This window comes from Martes martes (assembly GCF_963455335.1).
Source record: "Martes martes genome assembly, chromosome: 2".
In the NCBI taxonomy this organism is placed as follows: domain Eukaryota; kingdom Metazoa; phylum Chordata; class Mammalia; order Carnivora; family Mustelidae; genus Martes; species Martes martes.
The window spans coordinates 47,997,690-48,019,088 of NC_137889.1; the positions used below are offsets into that span (position 1 = coordinate 47,997,690).

General features: G+C 37.8%; 1 protein-coding gene across 1 annotated transcript in view; it reads left to right on the forward strand.

Moving 5' to 3' along the window:
• Positions 1-894: 894 nt before the first annotated feature.
• Positions 895-21,399, forward strand: part of ADAM28 (ADAM metallopeptidase domain 28) — a gene marked incomplete at its 3' end in the record, with an annotated part of 111,816 nt that continues 91,311 nt past the window's right edge. The window contains exons 1-3 of the mRNA XM_080796296.1: positions 895-967; positions 8,007-8,110; positions 20,973-21,049. Coding sequence (XP_080652422.1) covers positions 916-967; positions 8,007-8,110; positions 20,973-21,049 — 233 coding nt within the window. The 5' untranslated portion in view covers positions 895-915. The remainder of the gene's footprint in view (positions 968-8,006; positions 8,111-20,972; positions 21,050-21,399) is intronic.

Genomic DNA, 21,399 nt, shown 5'->3' on the forward strand with positions numbered 1-21,399 from the left:
TTTGAATCCTTTATCTTTTTAAATCCTAGTATTTTAATCTACAAAATAGGGGTAAGATGGCATTTGTCATACAGAAGTATCATAACAATTAATATGATAATAAGTATAAAGGATCTGGAACTTCGTAAAACAACTCAACCTTAGCTATTTAATTCGTTACACAGTGTGATATCTGGACATGTCGGCTTAGCCTCACTATGACCAATGACAGCTCCTAAAACTTTTCTGGAAATTATATTCTTTGAGACTTGAAGGCTTTCCCTAACTCCTGGTTGTTAGTGGCAATACAAATGCCCTTGGGGATCTGATAAACCTTGAGCTTGTATTATCACACATTCTTATTTCAGGATAGTTCAAGCTCCCTGGAGCACCATTGTGTGAGAATAGAATACAAGATAACTGGAAAAGAATTTTATGTAATAACTGGATTGGATTAGAAATTGCTTTACTGACAGCATATGTATGTGAGGGAAGAAGAACATTTGTAACAAGTTGTTGCTAACATAGCAAACACATACATAAATATTTATATATATTTATAATATACATAATAAATACACACATTTACCAAGGTTCATCAAAGCCAGTTATGTCAAGGTAGCTTATTGGGCTATAGCAATATACAGGAAACATACTACCTCTGAGTGGGGAATAGGGGGAAGCAGGAAAGAGAAACAATGGCTTATGGTAGAGGAGTCCTAAAGCCTGGAGGCGGCCAGAATTTCCGCCCACGGGTGCCATTGTTACAGGACCACAGCTCCAAGGTTGTGCAACACCTTTAGTAAACACTTCCTGAAAGCAGACACGAATGAACCCGGGAGTTTCATCCTGTCTCACTCGAGAGGAGGCTGGGAGAGACAGAGCAGTGCTCTCGGAGCGTGAAGGGCAGGTGCTGCGCCCCTGAGCTCCCCCAGTATGTGGCCGGGGCTGCTTCTGACCACCACTTTCCTCCTTTCTCCAGTTCCAGGTAAGTGTCTGATTCCTTTTCAGGTTCCGGTAAATATGTCAGTGAACTGCTTGCTTTTCATCTGCTCTCAATAGTTTTATTTTATTTATTTATTTATTTATTTATTTATTTATTTATTTTTAATTTACTTATTTAACAGAGATCACAAGTAGGCAGAGAGGCAGGCAAAGAGAGAGAGAGGAGGAAGCAGGCTCCCTGCTGGGCAGAGAGCCCGATATGGGGCTTGATCCCAGGTCGCTGGGATCATGACCTGAGCTGAAGGCAGAGGCTTTAAACCACTGAGCCACCCAGGTGCCCCCTTATTTTTTTTTTTTAAGCCAATTTTACTAACCAGTTGGGCTGGTTTGGATCTGTTGTTTTGGGGGGAGTGTGACTGATATAAACTCTCAACAGAAAGGAGAGGCAAGGAGACGTCTTGAATCGATATGTCTGATCTGAGAGTACATAGAAATCAAAGGGGAAACTTCATACAATATAATTTAAATAGTAAATATGATCTTCGAGTCAAAAAATGAAATTCCTCAAATCCCACCTTATCATTTTTAAAGCAGTAGAGATGCAGTGGATCTGACTAGCTATTGGTGCGGAAGGCTCTTGGAAGTATCTGCTGTTATTATCGGGACCAGTTTGGCTGGTCCTATTCCTTTTGAGTGCACATTTTTGTGTTTTGTCCTTCCATAACTGGTGATAATAAATATGTCAATTAGAAATAACTAACTGACTGATTCGACAATTATAAAGCATTGTGCTGTTACTTGATTAAAACAATTTTGCTGCTAAGCTTAAGCTGATAATTTACTTCCATTTTGAATTTAAGAATTCAAAACTAGAGGAATTTTACTTTTCAATAATAAATCAATTGTAGCATGTATCTCCATTTCTGAGAAATCTACCAATTAGATTTTGGTTAAATTAGATTGGGCAACACTTCCTTAGCTTATTTCTATTTCTAGAGCTTAGTTAAGTCACCATATTAGCTTCAGTGTCTGGGAATAACAAACCTTTTCTTTGGTTTTAGAATGCTTGCCGGGACTTAATAATGGGAGCAGATTATCAACAAGTATAAGGTTAGGGAGGGAAAGATTCTCCTCACCCTCGCACTCACTCAACACTTTGTGACTAAAAGTGATATTCCCCACCCCTGGTTCCTGATTTGTTTTCCAGACTTATGAAAGTTTTACTTAATATTATTAAATATAGAACTGTACTAGGCATTTAAGTTATTGACTCAAAATTTCTACTTTGTGAGTCAAACTTAACAGAAATCTTCTTTCCTTACATTCTCCAAAAGTGTTATCCCTAAAAATTCTTTGGGATCCTTTACTTAGTTGGAATATAAGAGTTGTTTGGGAACTAGCTTTATCCAACAGCATAAAGATCAAGCAGGCTCTATTAACAAAATCACATAGATAACCCTGGAGTCCACCTACATGACGGCTTTTTCAGTAAAATTAGGCTTATAAGGGGGCACCTGGGTGGCTCAGTCTGTTAAGTGTCTGCCTTTGGCTCAGATCATGATCCTAGTGTTCCGCATGGGGCTCCTTGCTTGGTGGGGAGACTGTTCCTCCTTTTCCCCCTCCCCTTGCTTGTGCTCTTTTGTTCTCTCTCTCTCTCTCTCTCTCTCTCTCTCTGTGTTAAATAAATAAATAAAATCTTGGGGAAAAAAGGGTATATAAGCTGATTTTCCCGTGTCTTTGCATTCACAACATGGCACAAAGAGACAGCTTCCTTAGAAATCATGCCTTAAACTGTAGATCTTCAAGTGCTTGGTGGTGGGAACAGAGGTTCTGCAGTGTCTTTTGTGAGAATAGGGTTTCATATAGGCAATTATCCCTTATCTTCCACCTTGAACAGAGAGCCACCCCCACTCTTTACCTTCCATTTTGTATTTTCAACTATCTTCTTGGTATTATTCCCATTGATATTACTACCACATGGATTTATTTCCCAGGTAGAATGTAAAAAATCAGGCAATTTGCATTTCTCTTCCTTTTTGTTTATCTGCCCCCATCATCCAAAGAAAAAAATATGCAACTCAGACCATGACTTGTGCTCAGTTTCTGTATACATGAAATGAAAGAATGAAACATAATTAGGTCAGCTGTTTGTATGTCCTTCACAATCCTCTGAGAGAAATAATTAATAGGGTTTCATCATAGGAAAGAAAAAACCCAAATAGTTAAAAAGAAGTGACAGTTGTTTAGGGGAGAATATAAGGGCAATGACAAGAGAGAAAGGTCTTCAAGGTATTCCAACAGGATATCTAGGGGATATAGTACTTTTTGAAATTATTTTGTTTCAAAATAGCCATCCTTTCTTGTCTTCATAAGGTGACTAGATGACCCTCAGAAGCATTTATAATTTAATCTTATTAGCTAAAATGATAGAATTAATCAGGATGTGTTTTCCCTCAATGTTTGCCCTCACTTTTACTACACTGAATTTAAAAGCACTAGATAGTTTTAGGGGGGTACAGAGAAGCCCAGATCTGAAGTCGATGTTGAATAAACTCTGATCCAGGTCTGAATGTCATGTGTTTAGTCTGGAAAGACACTCTCTAAAGAGTTTGGAACAGATTTGAACAAAAATGAAAATGCCAATATTATGCATTATGGCTAAACTCCAAAACTGCCCCAAACTTATTAAAAAATAAAGTAGCAACCCACACCAGGGCCTGTTGTATTAATCTTGTCAATGTGTTTTAACTTTTTAAAAACTAATAAACAGTAAAATAATTATCTAACCCAAGCCAAAATAATAGTTTTATTTTTCTTGATCTAGTTTTGCTTGTCAGAAGTAATCCAACATGTGAGTTCTGTGGGAGAGAGAAAGCAAGTATTAACATGAATTAGTAGAAAGATATTATGTTACATCTCAGGTTTGTATAATCCCTGGATGGCAGTTAGTTGTGTTTATTCCACAGGCTTCAAAATAATTAGCCTGATGTTATTCAGCTGGGAGGAGGCTGTGTCATTTCCATCAACCTTAAGGATGAATGAGCCAAACAATATTTAGGTCTGTCTATTTTTCTAACGGCTGTCTAATTTGTTATAATTCAAGTCTCGTTCTTTCATGGGCTTTCTTGGTTTCATAAAAATTGGAGCCATTAAAAGAAATTCTATCTGTTTCACTTAGACAATGTACTCTGTTGCGAGAGTTTGAGAAGAGCTGAAAGTCTGTTGGTTTCAAACTGAAGAAAATGAGAGGTTCTCAGAGGCTTTTTAAAAAAATACTCTGGTTCATTTGTTGATTAATTTTGTTTGTCATTGGGAAGTGCTCCACTATCAAAGAGTTGGGAATAAATTTCTCCACTAATTTACATACTTGGCTCCTTATTTAAGTCATTTAGTAATTTCTGATTTCATAAAACATTAAGATTTAGATACTAACTAGAATCATGGAGATGAGTGTGTATATATATAATTTTTATTATGTTATGTTAGTCAACACAGTACCTCATTAGATGAGTGTATATATTAAGAAAACCTGCAGTGGTTGGATTGGACTGTTTCCCTCACCACTTCTGAATGGGAAAGTTGTGTGGGCTATCATTTTTTGCTTTTATAAAAGAATCGGTTATGATTAGCTATTATTTTATGACCTCAGGGTAACTTGGACTAATATTTACTCCCAGAATAATGTGTGTATTGGATGAAACCACTTTTTATACAGGAGTTTTAGAAGAGTTACTCTGGTCGCAACATTGGTGAATATATGGCTTCATGAACTCTATATTAATGGGACTAATTGCATTGATTGGACACAATACACTAGACAGCATGTGGTTGCCTTATGGTATGCTTATTTGGTGTTATGGGTTTACAAGAAGCTCCAGGGAATTGTGTCAACACCATCAGTTCATTTCTGGCAAGAGTAATTTTCTTACCTTGTGACATCTTATTATTTTGAAATAGGTATAATAATTATAAACATTTCAACTCGATGTTAATAAAATGATTGATAATATTCCTTTAGATTTTTGAATTTGTTATAATTTTTTTATAAAATAATGTTATTATTTTCCTTTACCAAAAACTAATTAAATAGAAATAAAAATGCCCAGTGATTATCTCTGTAACAACAAGAAGTCATTGAGGTAACTTATGTACTTTTTGAAGTCTTGACTATGTAATGAGACTTATTTTATCACACCCACTTAAAAATTTATCCAAATGATCATCACTTCTTCAAAGAGATTATGAGAAATTCTGTATTTATTTGCATAAAATCATAGACTGCTTGAACTGTCCTTAAAGATCATTTAATCTGCTGTATCTGTTCAGTTAATAAATTAGAACCAAGGGGCACCTGGGTGGCTCAGTGGGTTAAGCCTCTGCCTTCGGCTCGGGTCATGGTCTCAGGGTCCTGGGATCGAGCCCCGCATCGGGCTCTCTGCTCAGCGGGGAGCCTGCCTCCCCCTCCCCCTCTGCCTGCCTCTCTGCCTACTTGTGATCTATCTCTCTCTCTCTCTGTGTCAAATACATAAATAAAAAAAATTTAAAAAAAAAAAAAAAAATTAGAACCAAACCCAAGGTTCAAGTATTCTAGGGTTGAATCCATGGTTTTAAGGTGTTTTGAAATGTTTTTAAGAGTAAATCTTGAGACACATGCATACACACACACACACACACACGCGCGCGCGCGCACACACACACAGAGGAATATTACTCAGTAATCAAAAAGAATGAAATCTTGCCCTTTGCAACAATATAGATGGAACTAGAGGGCATTATGCTAAGTGAAATAAGTCAATCAGAGAAAGAAAAATATACGATTTCACTCATATGTGAAATTTAAGAAACAAAACATGAACATAGGGGAAAGAAAGGAAAAATAAGATGAAAACAGAGAGGGACACAGATGATAAAAAATTGATTTATTTGATAGAGAGAGCACAAGCAAGGGGAATGGCAGATAGAGAAGAAGCAGGTTCCTGTCGAGCAGGGATCCTGATGCGGGGCTCAATCCCAGGACCCTGGGATCATGATCTGAGCCAGAAGGCAGATGCTTAACCGGCTGTGCCACCTAGGCATCACAACCACAGAAAACTCTTATTATAGGAAACAAACTGAGGGTTGCAGAAGGGCAGGTGGATGGTGGGATGGGGTAAGAGGGTGATGGCCATTAAGGAGGATACTTGATGGAATGAGTACTGGGTATTATACGCAACTGCTAAATCACCAAATTCTTTCCCTGACACTAATAATACATTGTATGTTAACTAAATTGAATTTAAATGTTAACAAAGTAAATCTCGAGCCAGTGAAAGAGAAATTATTCCATCCCTTTAATTGTTCATTTTTGACCTACTGAGTTTTTAGCTCATTACTTTTCCTATTCTTTGAAGTTAGAAGTAAGTAGCTCTTGAGAGGTCGAGTGCATTTAGCCACCCTAAAATGATTTAAAAAAATTGACATAACTACAATTTTTTTTAAAGATTCTGCTTTAGATTTTAGAGAATTTTTTTAAAAAATAAGTATTCTCTGGAGCATCATTGGGATAAATGTACAAGTCATCCAAGATGACTAACAAAAGAAATACTCACTTTTATTTGTTAAAAGATCAACAATAATAGCAAATTTATATTACTATAGAATTTAGGGTTGAGTAATTTTTTTTAAAGATTTTATTTATTTGAAAGAGATTACAAGTAGGCAGAGAGGCAGGCAGAGAGAGAGGAAGGGAAGCAGGCTCCCCGTTGAGCAGAGAGCCCGATGCGGGGCTCGATCCCAGGACCCTGAAATCATGACCTGAGCCGAAGGCAGAGGCTTTAACCCACTGAGCCACCCAGGTGCCCCAGGGTTGAGTAATTTAATGAGCTGGGATTATCTTTAGAGAGCATGCTAGTCATGAGACAGAGAACTGGCCTTTCCAGTCCATAGTGCTAGTCAATTGCGAGGCTGGGGCCACAGTTTAGTTCCTACTGCATCTATATTCTGGGTAGATCAGTAGCCCCTTGAAAAACCAAAGAACTGGTTTATTGACATTTCCTTACACATTATTCTACCCAGAGCAAGGACTGATCAAGTGAGCAAATAAAGGAGAAAATAGAAAATTAAGTGTTAACTTTGGGAAAACTCTGAATTCCTCTGAAAAATAGCTTGTAGAGGGGCGCCTATGTGGCTCAGTGGTTAAGCACCTGATTTTTTATTTTGGCTCAGAACATGATCTCAGGGTCTTGAGATGGAGCCCCAAGTTGGGCTGGTGCTGAGCATTGAATTTGCTTGGGATTCTCTCTCCTCCTCTTCCTCTGCCCCTCCTTGCTTGCTCGTGTGTGCCTGCATGTGCTCTCTCTCTCTCAAAAAATAAAATTAAAAAAATAACTTGTAGCAACAATTCAGAATATAGATAGAAGGTTGGATGAGATAACTATTCAATTCTCTTTCAATATGACTGCAGGCTCAAAAATTTTCCTTCCAGACCAGTAAAAATGTTCTAAATTGTACTTCTCTAATTTTCATTTTTTCATGCCTTGTATGCAAAAAAGGAAGTTTATCTTGTATGCAAACATTCTATGGAGCTGATATTGGAGCCTTTCTTACTGTCTTAGTTTCATTCATTACAATTGGAAAATATAAGAAAAAATATTAGAGTCAGAAATGGCATGCATAGTTATTTCATTTTTGTAACTGTAGTTTTCAGAGTACTTCTACACAATTATGCTGACATTGATTAGTATCTTAGAAGATTAGTTTGGCTTTTGCCTTGCTGTACTAGCTTTTGCCTGTACTGTTTGCTATATTCCTCTATAGAAGATTCAAGGTAACAAAGAGATGAAAAACTCCCGAAGGAATATTTTTACCAAATAGAGAAATACTTTCAGTGGGGAAATATTTGAAGGTATAGGTTCAAGTTTTGAAAGGAAGTGTGGACTTCTGATTTTGTCTATCTCTACACTTAAATAATTCTCTGACATAACTCAGTTAAACTCTGTATATAACAGTATTCATCAGAAATGCAATAAGGCTGATTATTTCCGACCATCTTGTTAATTTGTTCTGCTCTGCTAAATCTTCCCTTACTTTTTTTCCCCCCTCAGTAAATACTATCAAAGAACTCCCTGGAGTAAAGAACTATGAAGTGGTTTATCCCAGAAGACTCCATCCAGTACATAAAAGAGAAGTCAAGGAGGCAGAGCAACAGGTATAGCTTTTGACTTAATGAAGAATCTTGAAAAAATATACATACATATTTTTACATATGATATACACATAGATATATAACTATAACATATATGTACATATTTAATTATAGACATTTATTTGCATTTGTTGTTTGACCTTATTTTTATTAATCTTCATAATAACCCAGTATTCTATTATCAGTCTCATTTTGAAGATTAGGATTCTGACAATTGAAATAAACTGCCCAAGTTCACACAAAGAGTAAACTTTAATACTTTTATGGTAGTTTATAATTCTTCCAAAGAGATTAGACACAACTTATTTGATCTATTATCGATTGATCATCTATGTATCTATGTACACACATACAAACAAAACCATAAATATTAAAGTAGAAAAAAATATTGTAGATGAAAATTAAGCTAGAATGAATTACTGTGGTTAAACATAAAATTTACCTTTGTCTTTTCTAAAGAGAAATTTATTAAAATTTGTATAGTTCTTATTACTTAATGAAAAAACACAATCTTAGTCAAATGATAAAAGCTAAAACACAGTGATTCATTCAGCAATTTTCTAAATAACTGCACCCAGAAGTTTTCTGCTGGTAGCCAGGAAAAATATAGATAAATGAGACATAGATAATAACTTGCAGAAATATTGTGAGATGCCACTGCCTGGGAGTACATACCCCCCACCACTGGATAAGGTTCCTAAAAGATGATTTCTTCTAAAGAAAACATTTATAATAGCAGAACCCATAGTAGACCCTGTTTATCAAAATAATTATTTCAACAAAATGTTTCTGTTAAATTTGAATGGGATCTTTATGCATTGGATTCCTTATCAGTATGGTTCCCTTAAATACTTTCCAGAATTCTCTTAAAAATGCCAGATATCAGAACACCTAGGTGGCTCAGTTGGTTAAGCGTCCATCTTTGTTTCAGGTCCCAGGACCTGGGATCAAGCCCCATGTTGGGCTCTCTCCTCAGTGGGGAGCCTGCTTCTACCTCTTCCTCTGCCTGCCACACCCTCTGTTTGTATGCGCTCTCTCTCTCTAACAAATAAGTGAATAAAAAAAATTTTTAAATGCCAGATACATTTTGTCACTGAATATTTTGAGGAAAATTTGAAGACACATCCAGTGTTTTTATCGTAGTTATAAAGTGATTTCCTTCTAAAACACATTTAAGCTCTTGAACAACTTAATTCGATGAAAAACCATAGAGTAGTTACTGGTATCTCATAGATTATCAATCTTAATTTTTAGAATAGTTGAGAGCATGGATGTAATTGATGCATTGACCTTGATATTTATCCCAAATACATTATTTATCGTCCACAACTCGATTAACTGGTTGTATGAACTTTAGGTTTTCCTGATCCATAGTGGAAGGGTAAAGGATTTGAATTGAAAAGCCTTGTTTATACTCACATCTTAACTTTGTTAATTTTCTGTGTATAAATTTAGATGCAAGTGAACTTCAAATTCTAAGTCTTTAAACTGAGATAATAATAGTCATGCTTATCTTATATGGCTATTTTGAGAAAACTTACTGAAAGGCGAAGCAGAATACAATTATTAACTCCCTGTTCAAAATTATATTATGACACTACCTATGTAACTCATCACACTTCACTTCTTAGGACTCACCATCTTGGCTCTTCTGCTTGGTGTTATGGTTTACTAAGCCATTTTGTCTTCTTTCTGCTTCTTGATACAACCTCCTTTTTAGTCAGCTTTGGTATTCTCAAGACCTTTCTTAATAATATACTTATTGTTACCTATCTGCCCTTTAAGGATTTTTTTCCCTACATAACATGCCGTTTACGTAATGCCCAGTCCATCTTATATTCTTTGTGAAGTCAACATAGAATAGTCCATGCTTCAGGAATGGTCAGTGTTACACCATTTGGCTCTTGATTTTCTTTTAATATTGATTTCACTATAGTGTGTGTGTGTGTGTGTGTGTGTGTTCCCGCATGTCTGTGAGTGTAAGTTTAATCTTCACTTCAGGTTTAAAATGGCCAAGCTCAATTAAAAAAAAAAAAGAAAAAAGTATTTTCTACATCTTTAACATGCCTCTTTCCCTCCTGCACCCTCATCTCTCTACCCCTGTCGTATGAAAAGCATTCCATAAATGCCTTTTGGTTCAAAAAAAACCCTTCAAAACATGTCAGTTTTATCTTTTGAAGGAAATAAAACCATTACACCAAATTCCATGGAGATTGGAAGGAAAATATGCCTAAATGACTTGAATGCCTTAATTCAATTTTTATTTTTAGAGTTTTGTGTAGTATATTTGCCAACTTCTCCTTGCTGCCTTCAGTTGTAGACAGTAGAAGGTAACATGTTAGCCATGAAGAATGGAAGGGGGAAGCACTGAATGATTTCAAGCCATCTCACAAATATGTGTAACTCAGACATGTTTGCCTTTTAGTAATCAAGCAGTATTGATGTTCTCAGGGGCTGCTTGATGCCTTTGAAGTACCCCACAGCAAGAATGTGATCGAACCATTAAAAGTAATTCCTGACTAAAGAAACATTCCAAAAGCATTGTCCTGCTTTTCCCAGCCAGTGGTTTCCATGTTCTGGTATTTCAGAATTTCATTTCCTCACCCTGGTCACAGATGTCTAGTTTCCATTCTTACAGCTCCTGCTGTAGATTCTACTGTGTGTAGAACAACCAGATTTAGCAAGTAAAAATACAGGATACCCAGTTAAATTTGAATGTCAGATAAACAATGAATGTTTTTGTTGTTGTTGTTGTTGTTGTTGTTGTTTTAGTGTAAGTAATCTCAAATATTGTATGGGACATGCTTATATTTAGAAAATTATTCACTTTGTGTGGAATTCAGATTTAACTGATGTCCTGTATTTTGTGTGACAGTCACACCATGTATCTTTTGTCACTTCCCTCTGATCATCTAGGGCTAAGCCTTTATAGTCTCTCTGGGATTCCAGCCACTGTTTTGGTTATGCATATAAAGTCCCATGTTGCTGCATGTCTGATATTTCAGTTCTGCCCTGTCAGGGTGACTGAATTCTGCCACATCACACTTGTCTCATAAGCATAGGTTAGAGAAGCCAGGACATCCTTATCTGCCACACAGCAGGCACATTCTTTTGACATAAAATCTTCTCTTTTTGTTCAGGTACAGCTTATGACCAATAAGAACACTGTCCTATAGATAGAAGCAAAGTTCTTAAAAGTTATCCTCAAGGCTTTTTGATTGAGACTATTGGTCTTCCTTGTGCAAGGAATTGATAAGCAATTACTTGAAATGTCTAGACTTTGGATTGCATGTGACTGAAGGGATCTCTGCATCCCATAGATGTTACATAGATCTAGTTAGTCTAGATTACTCACTCCTCAAGGCAGTGGAGATGTGGAGGATTTGTGCACTTATTATTAAGCAACTGTGCCCTCTACTGGTCCAGAGAACAGAAGCACTGGCTTTTCTTGTCTTCTATTCCAAGAGCCTGGCCTCTTCATGGCACCTGACTTCATCGCACCTGGCCTAGTTACTTAAGATTTGAGCTAGAATGAAATGATCCTTCGAAACATTTTCTGGAGTGGACATTCGAGGCCAGAGTAGAAATGTGAATGCTATATTCATTATTGTATTTTAATTATATTTTATATGCATGGCACAAGGAAAACTAAGTATATGTTGCATAAATAAGTAAATGGACAAATGGTCGAATGAATGAATTAGTACATTGTCCATATAAATGCATAGATACTACTGGAGTACGTAGTCCATATATTTGCATTGGTGGATATTTGAAAAGTACTTAATCAAGGTCCCTGATGTTGGAAACTTAACTTCAAAGGTAATCCCTATCTTCCCAGGATTCTGCCTCCAGAGCACACACACTTCCTTAGAGGCCAAAACTGCTGTGCTCTTGGCTCATGCCCCAAATAGAATATCTGGCAACACAATGCCTCCCTTACACTGGGAACAATTTGAGGCCTGAGCTAGGTCTGCCAGGGTTCCTGGAGGCCTCAGCTTACTGTATGTTATGACAACAGTTGTACTATTGGCATTAAGCCTTCCTGGGACTTCTAGGGTGTGATTTGCTATTTGCTGTGTGCCTATGGGCATCATCTTGACTTTACACTCTCTTTTCCATCCCAGGAACATCCAGGATAGTGGCCTTCCCAGTCCACCCATTCAACCTTATCCATGGCATTTTTCCTGGAGGACATTTATTTTTATGTCCCTGTGACCAGCTAACCTTACTCTTTGGGCTCCGAATCATTGCCTTCTAGTGGGTACTCTCCAAATCAAAGTGCATCTTTCCTATCCTCATTCATAGTTCAGGACTCAGGTTGCACACAAGGAGGATAGTTTTTTGTTTTTTTTTTTTTTTTTTTTTTTTTAAGCAGGCATTTCTCTCTACCATGGACTTCTACTAGGGGCATGAAGTTATCACATCACCCAGTGCAACCTCTTTCATAAAGACTTGTTTTCTTCCTTGTTGTTTCCTTTCATCTATAATCTCTAGGCCAGTGTTGGCTAAAACTTCCAGTCCAAAAGCAATAATCTTTTCTAAAATAATCTCCAAATAACATTTTATGTGAAAATCCACTAAAATCCATTGCTAACAGAAAATAGATATCTGGAAGGCTTTTCTGGGAAGATTATATCTGCTATCCTCCTAATATTTTAATTCCATCTGGCCTTTTTAAAAAAAATTTTAATAAACATATAATGTGTTTTTATCCCAGGGGTACAGGTCTGTGACTCGCCAAGTTTACACATTTCACAGCACTCATCATAGCACATACCCTCCCCAATGTCCATATCCCCACCACCGTCTCCCATCCCCACTGCCCCCAGCAACCCTCAGTCTGTTTTTTGAGATTGAGTCTTTTATGGTTTGTCTCCCTCCTGATCCCATCTTGTTTCATGTATTCTTCTCCTACCCCCCAAAACCCCCATGTTGCATCTCCACTTCCTCATATCAGGGAGATCATATGATAGTTGTCTTTCTCCGACTGACTCACTTCGCTAAGCATAATACCCTCTAGTTCCATCCGCGTCGTTGCAAATGGCAAGATTTCATTAATTTTGATGGCTGCATAGTATTCCATTGTGTATATATACCACTTCTTCTTTATCCATTCATCTGTTGATGGACATCTAGGTTCTTTCCATAGTTTGGCTATTGTGGACATTTTTGCCATAAACATTCGGGTGCACATGCCCCTTCAGAGCACCACGTTTGTATCTTTAGGATATATACCCAGTAGTGCAATTTCTGGGTCGTAGGGTAGCTCTATTTTCAGTTTTTTGAGGAACCTCCACACTGTTTTCCAGAGTGGTTGCACCAGCTTGCATTCCCACCAGCAGTGTAGGAGGGTTCCCCTCTCTCCGCATCCTCGCCAGCATCTGTCATTTCTTGACTTGTTAATTTTAGCCATTCTGACTGGTGTGAGGTGGTATCTCATTGTGGTTTTGATTTGTATTTCCCTGATGCCGAGTGATGTGGAGAATTTTTTCATGTGTCTGTTGGCCATCTGGATGTCTTCTTTGCAGAAATGTCTGTTCATGTCCTCTGCCCATTTCTTGACTGGATTATTTGTTCTTTGGGTATTGAGTTTGATAAGCTCTTTATAGATTTTGGATACTAGCCCTTTATCTGATATGTCGTTTGCAAATATCTTCTCCCATTCTGTCAGTTGTCTTTTGGTTTTGTTAACTGTTTCCTTTGCTGTGCAAAAGCTTTTGATCTTGATGAAATCCCAATAGTTCATTTTTGCCCTTGCTTCTGTTGCCTTTGGCGATGTTCCTAGGAAGAAGTTGCTGCGGTGGAGGTCAAAGAGGTTGCTGCCTGCATTCTCCTCAAGGATTTTGATGGATTCCTTTCTCACATTGAGGTCCTTCATCCATTTTGAGTCTATTTTCGTGTGTGGTGTAAGGAAATAGTCCAATTTCATTTTTCTGCATGTGGCTGTCCAATTTCCCCAGCACCATTTGTTGAAGAGGCTGTCTTTTTTCCATTGGCCATTCTTTCCTGCTTTGTCAAAGATTAGTTGACCATAGAGATGAGGGTCTATTTCTGGGTTCTCTATTCTGTTCCACTGATCTATGTGTCTGTTTTTGCACCAGTACCATACTGTCTTGATGATGACAGCTTTGTAATAGAGCTTGAAGTCCGGAATTGTGATGCCACCGACTTTGGTTTTCTTTTTCAATATTTCTTTGGCTATTCGAGGTCTTTTCTGGTTCCATAAAAATTTTAGGATTATTTATTCTATTTCTTTGAAAAAAATGGATGGGATTTTGGTAGGGATTGCATTAAATGTGTAGATTGCTTTAGGTAGAATAGACATTTTCACAATATTTGTTCTTCCAATCCATGAGCATGGAACGTTTTCCCATTTCTTTGTGTCTTCCTCAATTTCTTTCATGAGTACTTTATAGTTTTCTGAGTATAGATTCTTAGCCTCTTTGGTTAGGTTTATTCCTAGGTATCTTATGATTTTGGGTACAATTGTAAATGGGATTGAATCCTTAATTTCTCTTTCTTCTGTCTTATTGTTGGTGTAAAGAAATGCAACTGATTTCTATGCATTGACTTTATATCCTGACACTTTACTGAATTCCTGTACAAGTTCTAGCAGTTTTGGAGTGGAGCCTTTTGGGTTTTCCACATATCATATCATATCATCTGCAAAGAGTGATAGTTTGACTTCTTTGCTGATTTGGATTCCTTTAATTTCTTTTTGTTGTCTGATTGCTGAGGCTAGGACTTCTAGTACTATGTTGAATAGCAACGGTGATAATGGACATCCCTGCCGTGTTCATGACCTTAGCTGAAAAGCTTTCAGTTTTTCTCCATTGAGAATATTTGCAGTGGGTTTTTCATAGATGGCTTTGATAATATTGAAGTATGTGCCCTCTATCCCTACACTTTGAAGAGTTTTAATCAGGAAGGGATGCTGCACTTTGTCAAATGCTTTTTCAGCATCTATTGAGAGTATCATGTGGTTCTTGTTCTTTCTTTTATTAATGTATTGTATCACATTGATGGATTTGTGGATGTTGAACCAACCTTGCAGCCCTGGAATAAATCCCACTTGGTCATGGTGAATAATCCTTTTAATGTACTGTTGGATCCTATTGGCTAGTATTTTGGTGAGAATTTTTGCATCTGTGTTCATCAAGGATATTGGTCTGTAATTCTCTTTTTTGGTGGGATCCTTGTCTGGTTTTGGGATCAAGGTGATGCTGGCCTCATAAAATGAGTTTGGAAGTTTTCCTTCCATTTCTATTTTTTGAAATAGTTTTAGGAGAATAGGAATTAATTCTTCTTTAAATGTTTGGTAGAATTCCCCTAGGAAGCCATCTGGCCCTGGGCTTTTGTTTGTTTGGAGATTTTTGATGACTGTTTCAATCTCCTTACTGGTTATGGGTCTGTTCAGGTTATCTATTTCTTCCTGGTTCAGTTGTGGTAGTTTATATGTTTCTAGAAATGTATCCATTTCTTCCAGATTGTCGAATTTGTTGGCGTAGATTTGCTCATAGTATGTTCTTATAATTGTTTGTATTTCTTTGGTGTTGGTTGTGATCTCTCCTCTTTAATTCATGATTTTATTTATTTGGGTCCTTTCTCTTTTCTTTTTGATAAGTCTGGCCAGGGGTTTATCAATCTTATTAATTCTTTCGAAGAACGAGCTCCTAGTTTCATTGATTTGTTCTATTGTTTTTTTAGTTTCTATTTCATTGATTTCTGCTCTGATCTTTATGATTTCTCTTCTCCTGCTGGGTTTAGGCTTTCTTTGTTGTTCTTTCTCCAGCTCCTTTAGGTGTAGGGTTAGGCTGTGTACTTAAGACCTTTCTTGTTTCTTGAGAAAGGCTTGCACCGCTATATATTTTCCTCTCAGGACTGCCTTTGTTGTGTCCCACAGATTTTGAACCATTGTGTTTTCATTATCATTTGTTTCCATGAATTTTTTCAATTCTTCTTTAATTTCCTGGATGACCCATTCATTTTTTAGAAGGATGCTGTTTAGTCTCCATGTATTTGGGTTCTTTCCAAATTTCCTCTTGTGATTGAGTTCTAGCTTCAGAGCATTGTGGTGAAAATATGCAGGGAATGATCCCAATCTTTGGATATCGGTTGCGACCTGATTTATGACCCAGGATGTGGTCTATTCTGGAGAATGTTCCATGTGCGCTAGAGAAGAATGTGTATTCTGTTGCCTTGGGATGGAATGTTCTGAATATATCTGTGATGTCCATCTGGCCCAGTGTGTCATTCAAGGCCTTTATTTCCTTGTTGATCTTTTGCTTGGATGATCTGTCCATTTCAGTCAGGGGAGTGTTAAAGTCCCATACTATTATTGTATTATTGTCAATATGTTTCTTTGATTTTGTTATTAATTGGTATATATAGTTGGCTGATCCCATGTTAGGGGCATAGATATTTAAAATTGCTAGGTCTTCTTGTTGGATAGTCCCTTTGAGTATGATATAGTGTCCTTCCTCATCTCTTATTATAGTCTTTGGTTTAAAATCTAATTGATCTGATAGAAGGATTGCCACTCCAGCTTTCTTCTGATGTCCATTAGCATGGTACATTGTTTTCCACCCCCTCACTTTAAATCTGGGGGTGTCTTCGAGTCTAAAATGAGTTTCTTGTAGGCAGAATATTGATGGGTTTTGTTTTTTTATCCAATCTGATACCCTGTGTCTTTTGATTGGGGCGTTTAGCCTATTAACATTCAGGGTAACTATTGAGAGATATGAATTTATTGCCATTGTATTGCCTGTAAGGTGAATGTTACTGTATATTGTCTCTGTTCCTTTCTGATCTACTACTTTTAGAGTCTCTCTTTGCTTAGAGGACCCCTTTCAATATTTCCTGGTTTGGTGTTTGCAAATTCTTTCAGTTTTTGTTTGTCCTTGAAGATTTTTATCTCTCCTTCTATTTTCGATGATAGCTTAGCTGGATATAGTATTCTTGGCTGCATGTTTTTCTCGTTTAGTACTCTGAATACATCACGCCAGTTATTTCTGGCCTGTCAGGTCTCTGTGGATAAGTCTGCTGCCAATCTAATGTTTTTACCCTTGTATGTTACAGACTTCTTTTCCCGGGCTGCTTTCAGGATTTTCTCTTTGTCGCTAAGACTTGTAAATTTTATTATCAGATGACGGGGTGTGGACCTATTTTTATTGATTTTGAGGGGCGTTCTTTGCATCTCCTGGATTTTGATGTTTGTTCCCTTTGCCATATTAGGGAAATTCTCGACAATAATTGTCTCCAATATACCTTCTGCTCCCCTCTCTCTTTCTTCTTCTTCTGGAATCCCAATTATTCTAATGTTATGTCGTCTAATGGTGTCGCTTATCTCTCGAATTCTCTCCTCATGGTCCAGTATTTGTTTGTCTCTCTTTTGCTCAGCTTCTTTATTCTCTGTCATTTGGTCTTCTATGTCACTATTTCTTTCTTCTGCCTCATTTATCCGAGCAGTAAGAGCTTCCATTTTTGATTGCACCTCATTAATAGCTTTTTTGATTTCAATTTGGTTAGATTTTAGTTCCTTTATTTCTCCAGAAATGGCTTTTATCTCTCTGGAGAGGGTTTCTCTAATATCTTCCATGCCTGTTTCGAGCCCAGCAAGAACCTTGAGAATCATCATTCTGAACTCTAGATCTCTCATATTACCAATGCCCGTATTGATTAGGTCCCTAGCTTTCGGTACTGCTTCTTGTTCTTCTTTTTTGGTGAGTTTTTCCACCTTGTCATTTTGTCCAGATAAGAATATATAAAGGAGCAAATAAAATGTTAAAAGGGTGGCAAAGAAACCCAGGGAAATGTGCTTTAACCAAATCAGAAGAAACCCCATATCATGGGAGGGAGAAAGGGGATAAACAAGAAAAAAAAAAAAAAAAGAAAAGAAAACAAGGAAAAAATATTAAAAAAAGAAAATATATGTATATACAAAAAATATAGTTAGATACAATGGAAGATTAAATATCACTATAATAATGAAGGTTCAAAAAAGATTTTTTTTTTTTAGTAAGGTATTTTTAAGATAAACTAGTTAAAAAAAAAGTTAAAAGAGGAAAGGGTAAAAGTTAAAAAAAAATTTAGCAGAAGAAAAAAGAAAAAAAAATTAACTGCAAGAATAAAGAATCATGGGGAGAAAGCCATGAATTCCTTGCTTTACTTTCTCCTCCTCTGGAATTCCACTGTTCTCCTTGGTAAGTGAAGTTGGTCTTGGCTGGGTTTCTTGTTGATCTTCTGGGGGAGGGGCCTGTTGTAGTGATTCTCAAGTGTCTTTGCCCGAGTCAGAATTGCCCCGCCCTTATCTGGCGCCAGGTTAAGTAATCCACTCGGGTTCGCTTTCAGGAGCTTTTGTTCCCTGAACTCTTTCCGTAGAGTTCCGGAGGGTGGGAATGAAGATGGCAGCCTCCCAGTCTCTGGCCCAGAGGAGCCGAGAGCTCGGGGTCCCACTCCTCAGTGCGCCCTCAGAGAAAAGCACCCAATTGCTCCCATCTCCCTGGCCTCTGGTCGCGTTTGGAGAAAAGCGCTCAGTCGCTCATGCTTGGAGAAAAGCGCTTGGTTGCTTCCGTCTTCGTGGCCTCCGGCCACGCTCCAAGCTCACCCAGCCTGCGACCGGTTCAAGGTAACCCTGAGTTGAGAGCTCACTCCTCAGCTTTGTCACTGTAGCCAGCTTCCCTGCTCTAATACCTCTGAGCTCTGTGACACTCAGACACCCCCAGTCCTTCCAGTGATCCTGCAGGACCTGGGATTACGGTGACCCCTTTACCCCGTGTAGGCTTCCCCCTGGTTTAGCCTCTGGAGCGATGTCCCTCCGTGGAGCAGACTTTTAAAAGTCCTGATGTAGTGCTCCATTGCTCTGCCGCTTGTCGGGAGCTGGCCCCTCCCCCCCGCGGTCTATCTTCCCATCACTTCGGACTCACTTCTCTGCAGGTCCTACCTTTCAGAAAATGGTCGATTTTCTGTTTCTTAGAATTATTGCTCTTTTCTTCGATTTCCCATTGTATTTGTAGGTGTTTGCAATGTTTAGATAAGCTATCTAGCTGATCTCCTTCTAACTGATGTCGTCTCAGCCTGCTACTTCTCCGCCATCTTGACTCCCAGCCCTGGCCTTTCTTAAATCTAAGTGATAAGTGGTTACAATGATTCCCCACAACTGATTTTCAACCGTCAGGCCTCCCCCCCACCCCAGCTGCTGTTATTCATCAACATAAGGTGAATTACAGCATCCTCTCCTCATCTAGACCTGCAGTATAGGATACTTACACCCAGGAGCTTTTGACATCAGAGAGGACTCTAATAACTACTCATTTACAGGGAATGGGGGCCATTCCAACTGACCTTGGAGTTGGCACATCCCTGCACAATCCTCCTGACCTCTAATGCACTATTGTCCCTTGCTGAGGTCAGGTACTGCTCTGTCTAGGAGAGGGAGAAGAGAAGAAAACTTGGCCTTAGGTGCAGCCCAGCAGAGGAAATACCACTCTGTCATATTTGGTCGGCCATACTTAGATCTCTTTAATAACAATGTTGTGGCACTCCCCAGTGAATTTTTAGATTTTGAGTGTAACCATGGTTAATAACTCTGTTTTAAAGAACAAGATTAGAATTTAGTACTCAATAGCATCTTCTCTAACATACAGTCTTCTGTATCTCTTTTTGTATATCTAAATCTTGAAACAGTTCTCCTTTTCCACATGAGGTTTGCTTGAGGTGATATTTTCTCTTTCTGAAGTCTTGAGATGTTAATTTCTCACTGATTTTGAATATATATATGTGTTGTTTTGTCCATACTCTGACCTCCAGTTAGCTATGAGAATACCTCCAGACCAAAAATCATCAGTAGGAGTCTTCGAGGTCTTTGGGTCTGTGGACATACTATTCCTTCTTCTCAAATAAGTTCCCCACCCTCCTTCACCTGACTAATTCATATCTCAGCTTGCATGGTACTTCCTCAAGAAAGCCTTTCCAGACCTTAAGATGTTAGACAGCTTACATTGCACTCATATTTATATCCCTTATGATACAACATAAATCACTTTTATTGTCTGTCTTTCCACAAGATTATAAGCTTTCTGACAGTAGGGGTCAATTTTTCTTGCTTAGAGTTGAATTTCCAGAGCTGAGTAGAGTCATGCATATAACTAACACTCAAGTAATATTTACAAAATAGATGGGTGGATGGATGGATGGATGGATAGAAAGGTCTCAGATAATTCGTCTATTCTGATGGCAGAGTTGTTTGATTTGTTAAAAGAGGCTAGAAGCATATAAACTATATAGACTACCATTAAAGAAAGAGATAAATGGATAAAGAAGATGTGGTATATATATACAATGGAATACTATGCAGCCATCAAGAGAAATGAAATCTTGCCATTTGCAATGGCATGGATGGAACTAGAGGGTATTATGCTTAGCAAAATAAGTCAATCAGAGAAAGACAACTATCATATGATCTCCCTGATATGAGGAAGTGGAGATGCAACATGTGGGGTTTGGGGGGGTAGGAAAAGAATAAATGAAACAAGATGGGATCGGGAGGGAGACAAACCATAAGAGACTCTTAATGTCACAAAACAAACTGAGGGGGGCTGGGGGGAGGGGGGTAGGGAGAGGGTGGTGGGGTTATGGACATTGGGAAGGGTATGTGATATGGTGAGTGCTGTGAAGTGTGTAAACCTGGCGATTCACAGACCTGTACCCTGGGGCTAATAATACATTATATGTTTATAAAAAATTAAAAAATTTAAGAAAAAGAAAGTAGGCATTGTTTGCTAATGATTAGAAAGATGAACACAGCCAAATGAATACTTGTGTGTGTTTATAATGACCAGTAAATGTTTGTGCATTTTTGCAGGAAAAGTTTGAAACTGAATTGAAGTATAAAATTACAGTTAATGGGAAAATTGCAGTGCTTTACTTGAAAAAAAACAAGTAAGTGTTTTTATTTCTGATATTATCCTTACCGATAGTTAGTATGTGGAAAATGTGCTAATTGAGGCTTTTTCTGCTTAAGGCTCTCAAAAACCTCTGCTAATAAGTTTTTTTTCTCAACTGCCCTGGCGGGGGGGGGGGGGGGGTTGGGTTGGTGAATATTTGTTTCTACCAAAGTAGTGGAAACACATTGAGTAAAATAACAGTTTACAAGTGTAGGGATCCTTCTAGTAATAAAATATTACGCATGAGATACAATTGTATCAAATTCTGTGAAAAAGCAGACAGATTTTTAAATCTTCCCCTACATTATTGTAGTTTATTATTCTAATACTCAAAGATTAGTGTTT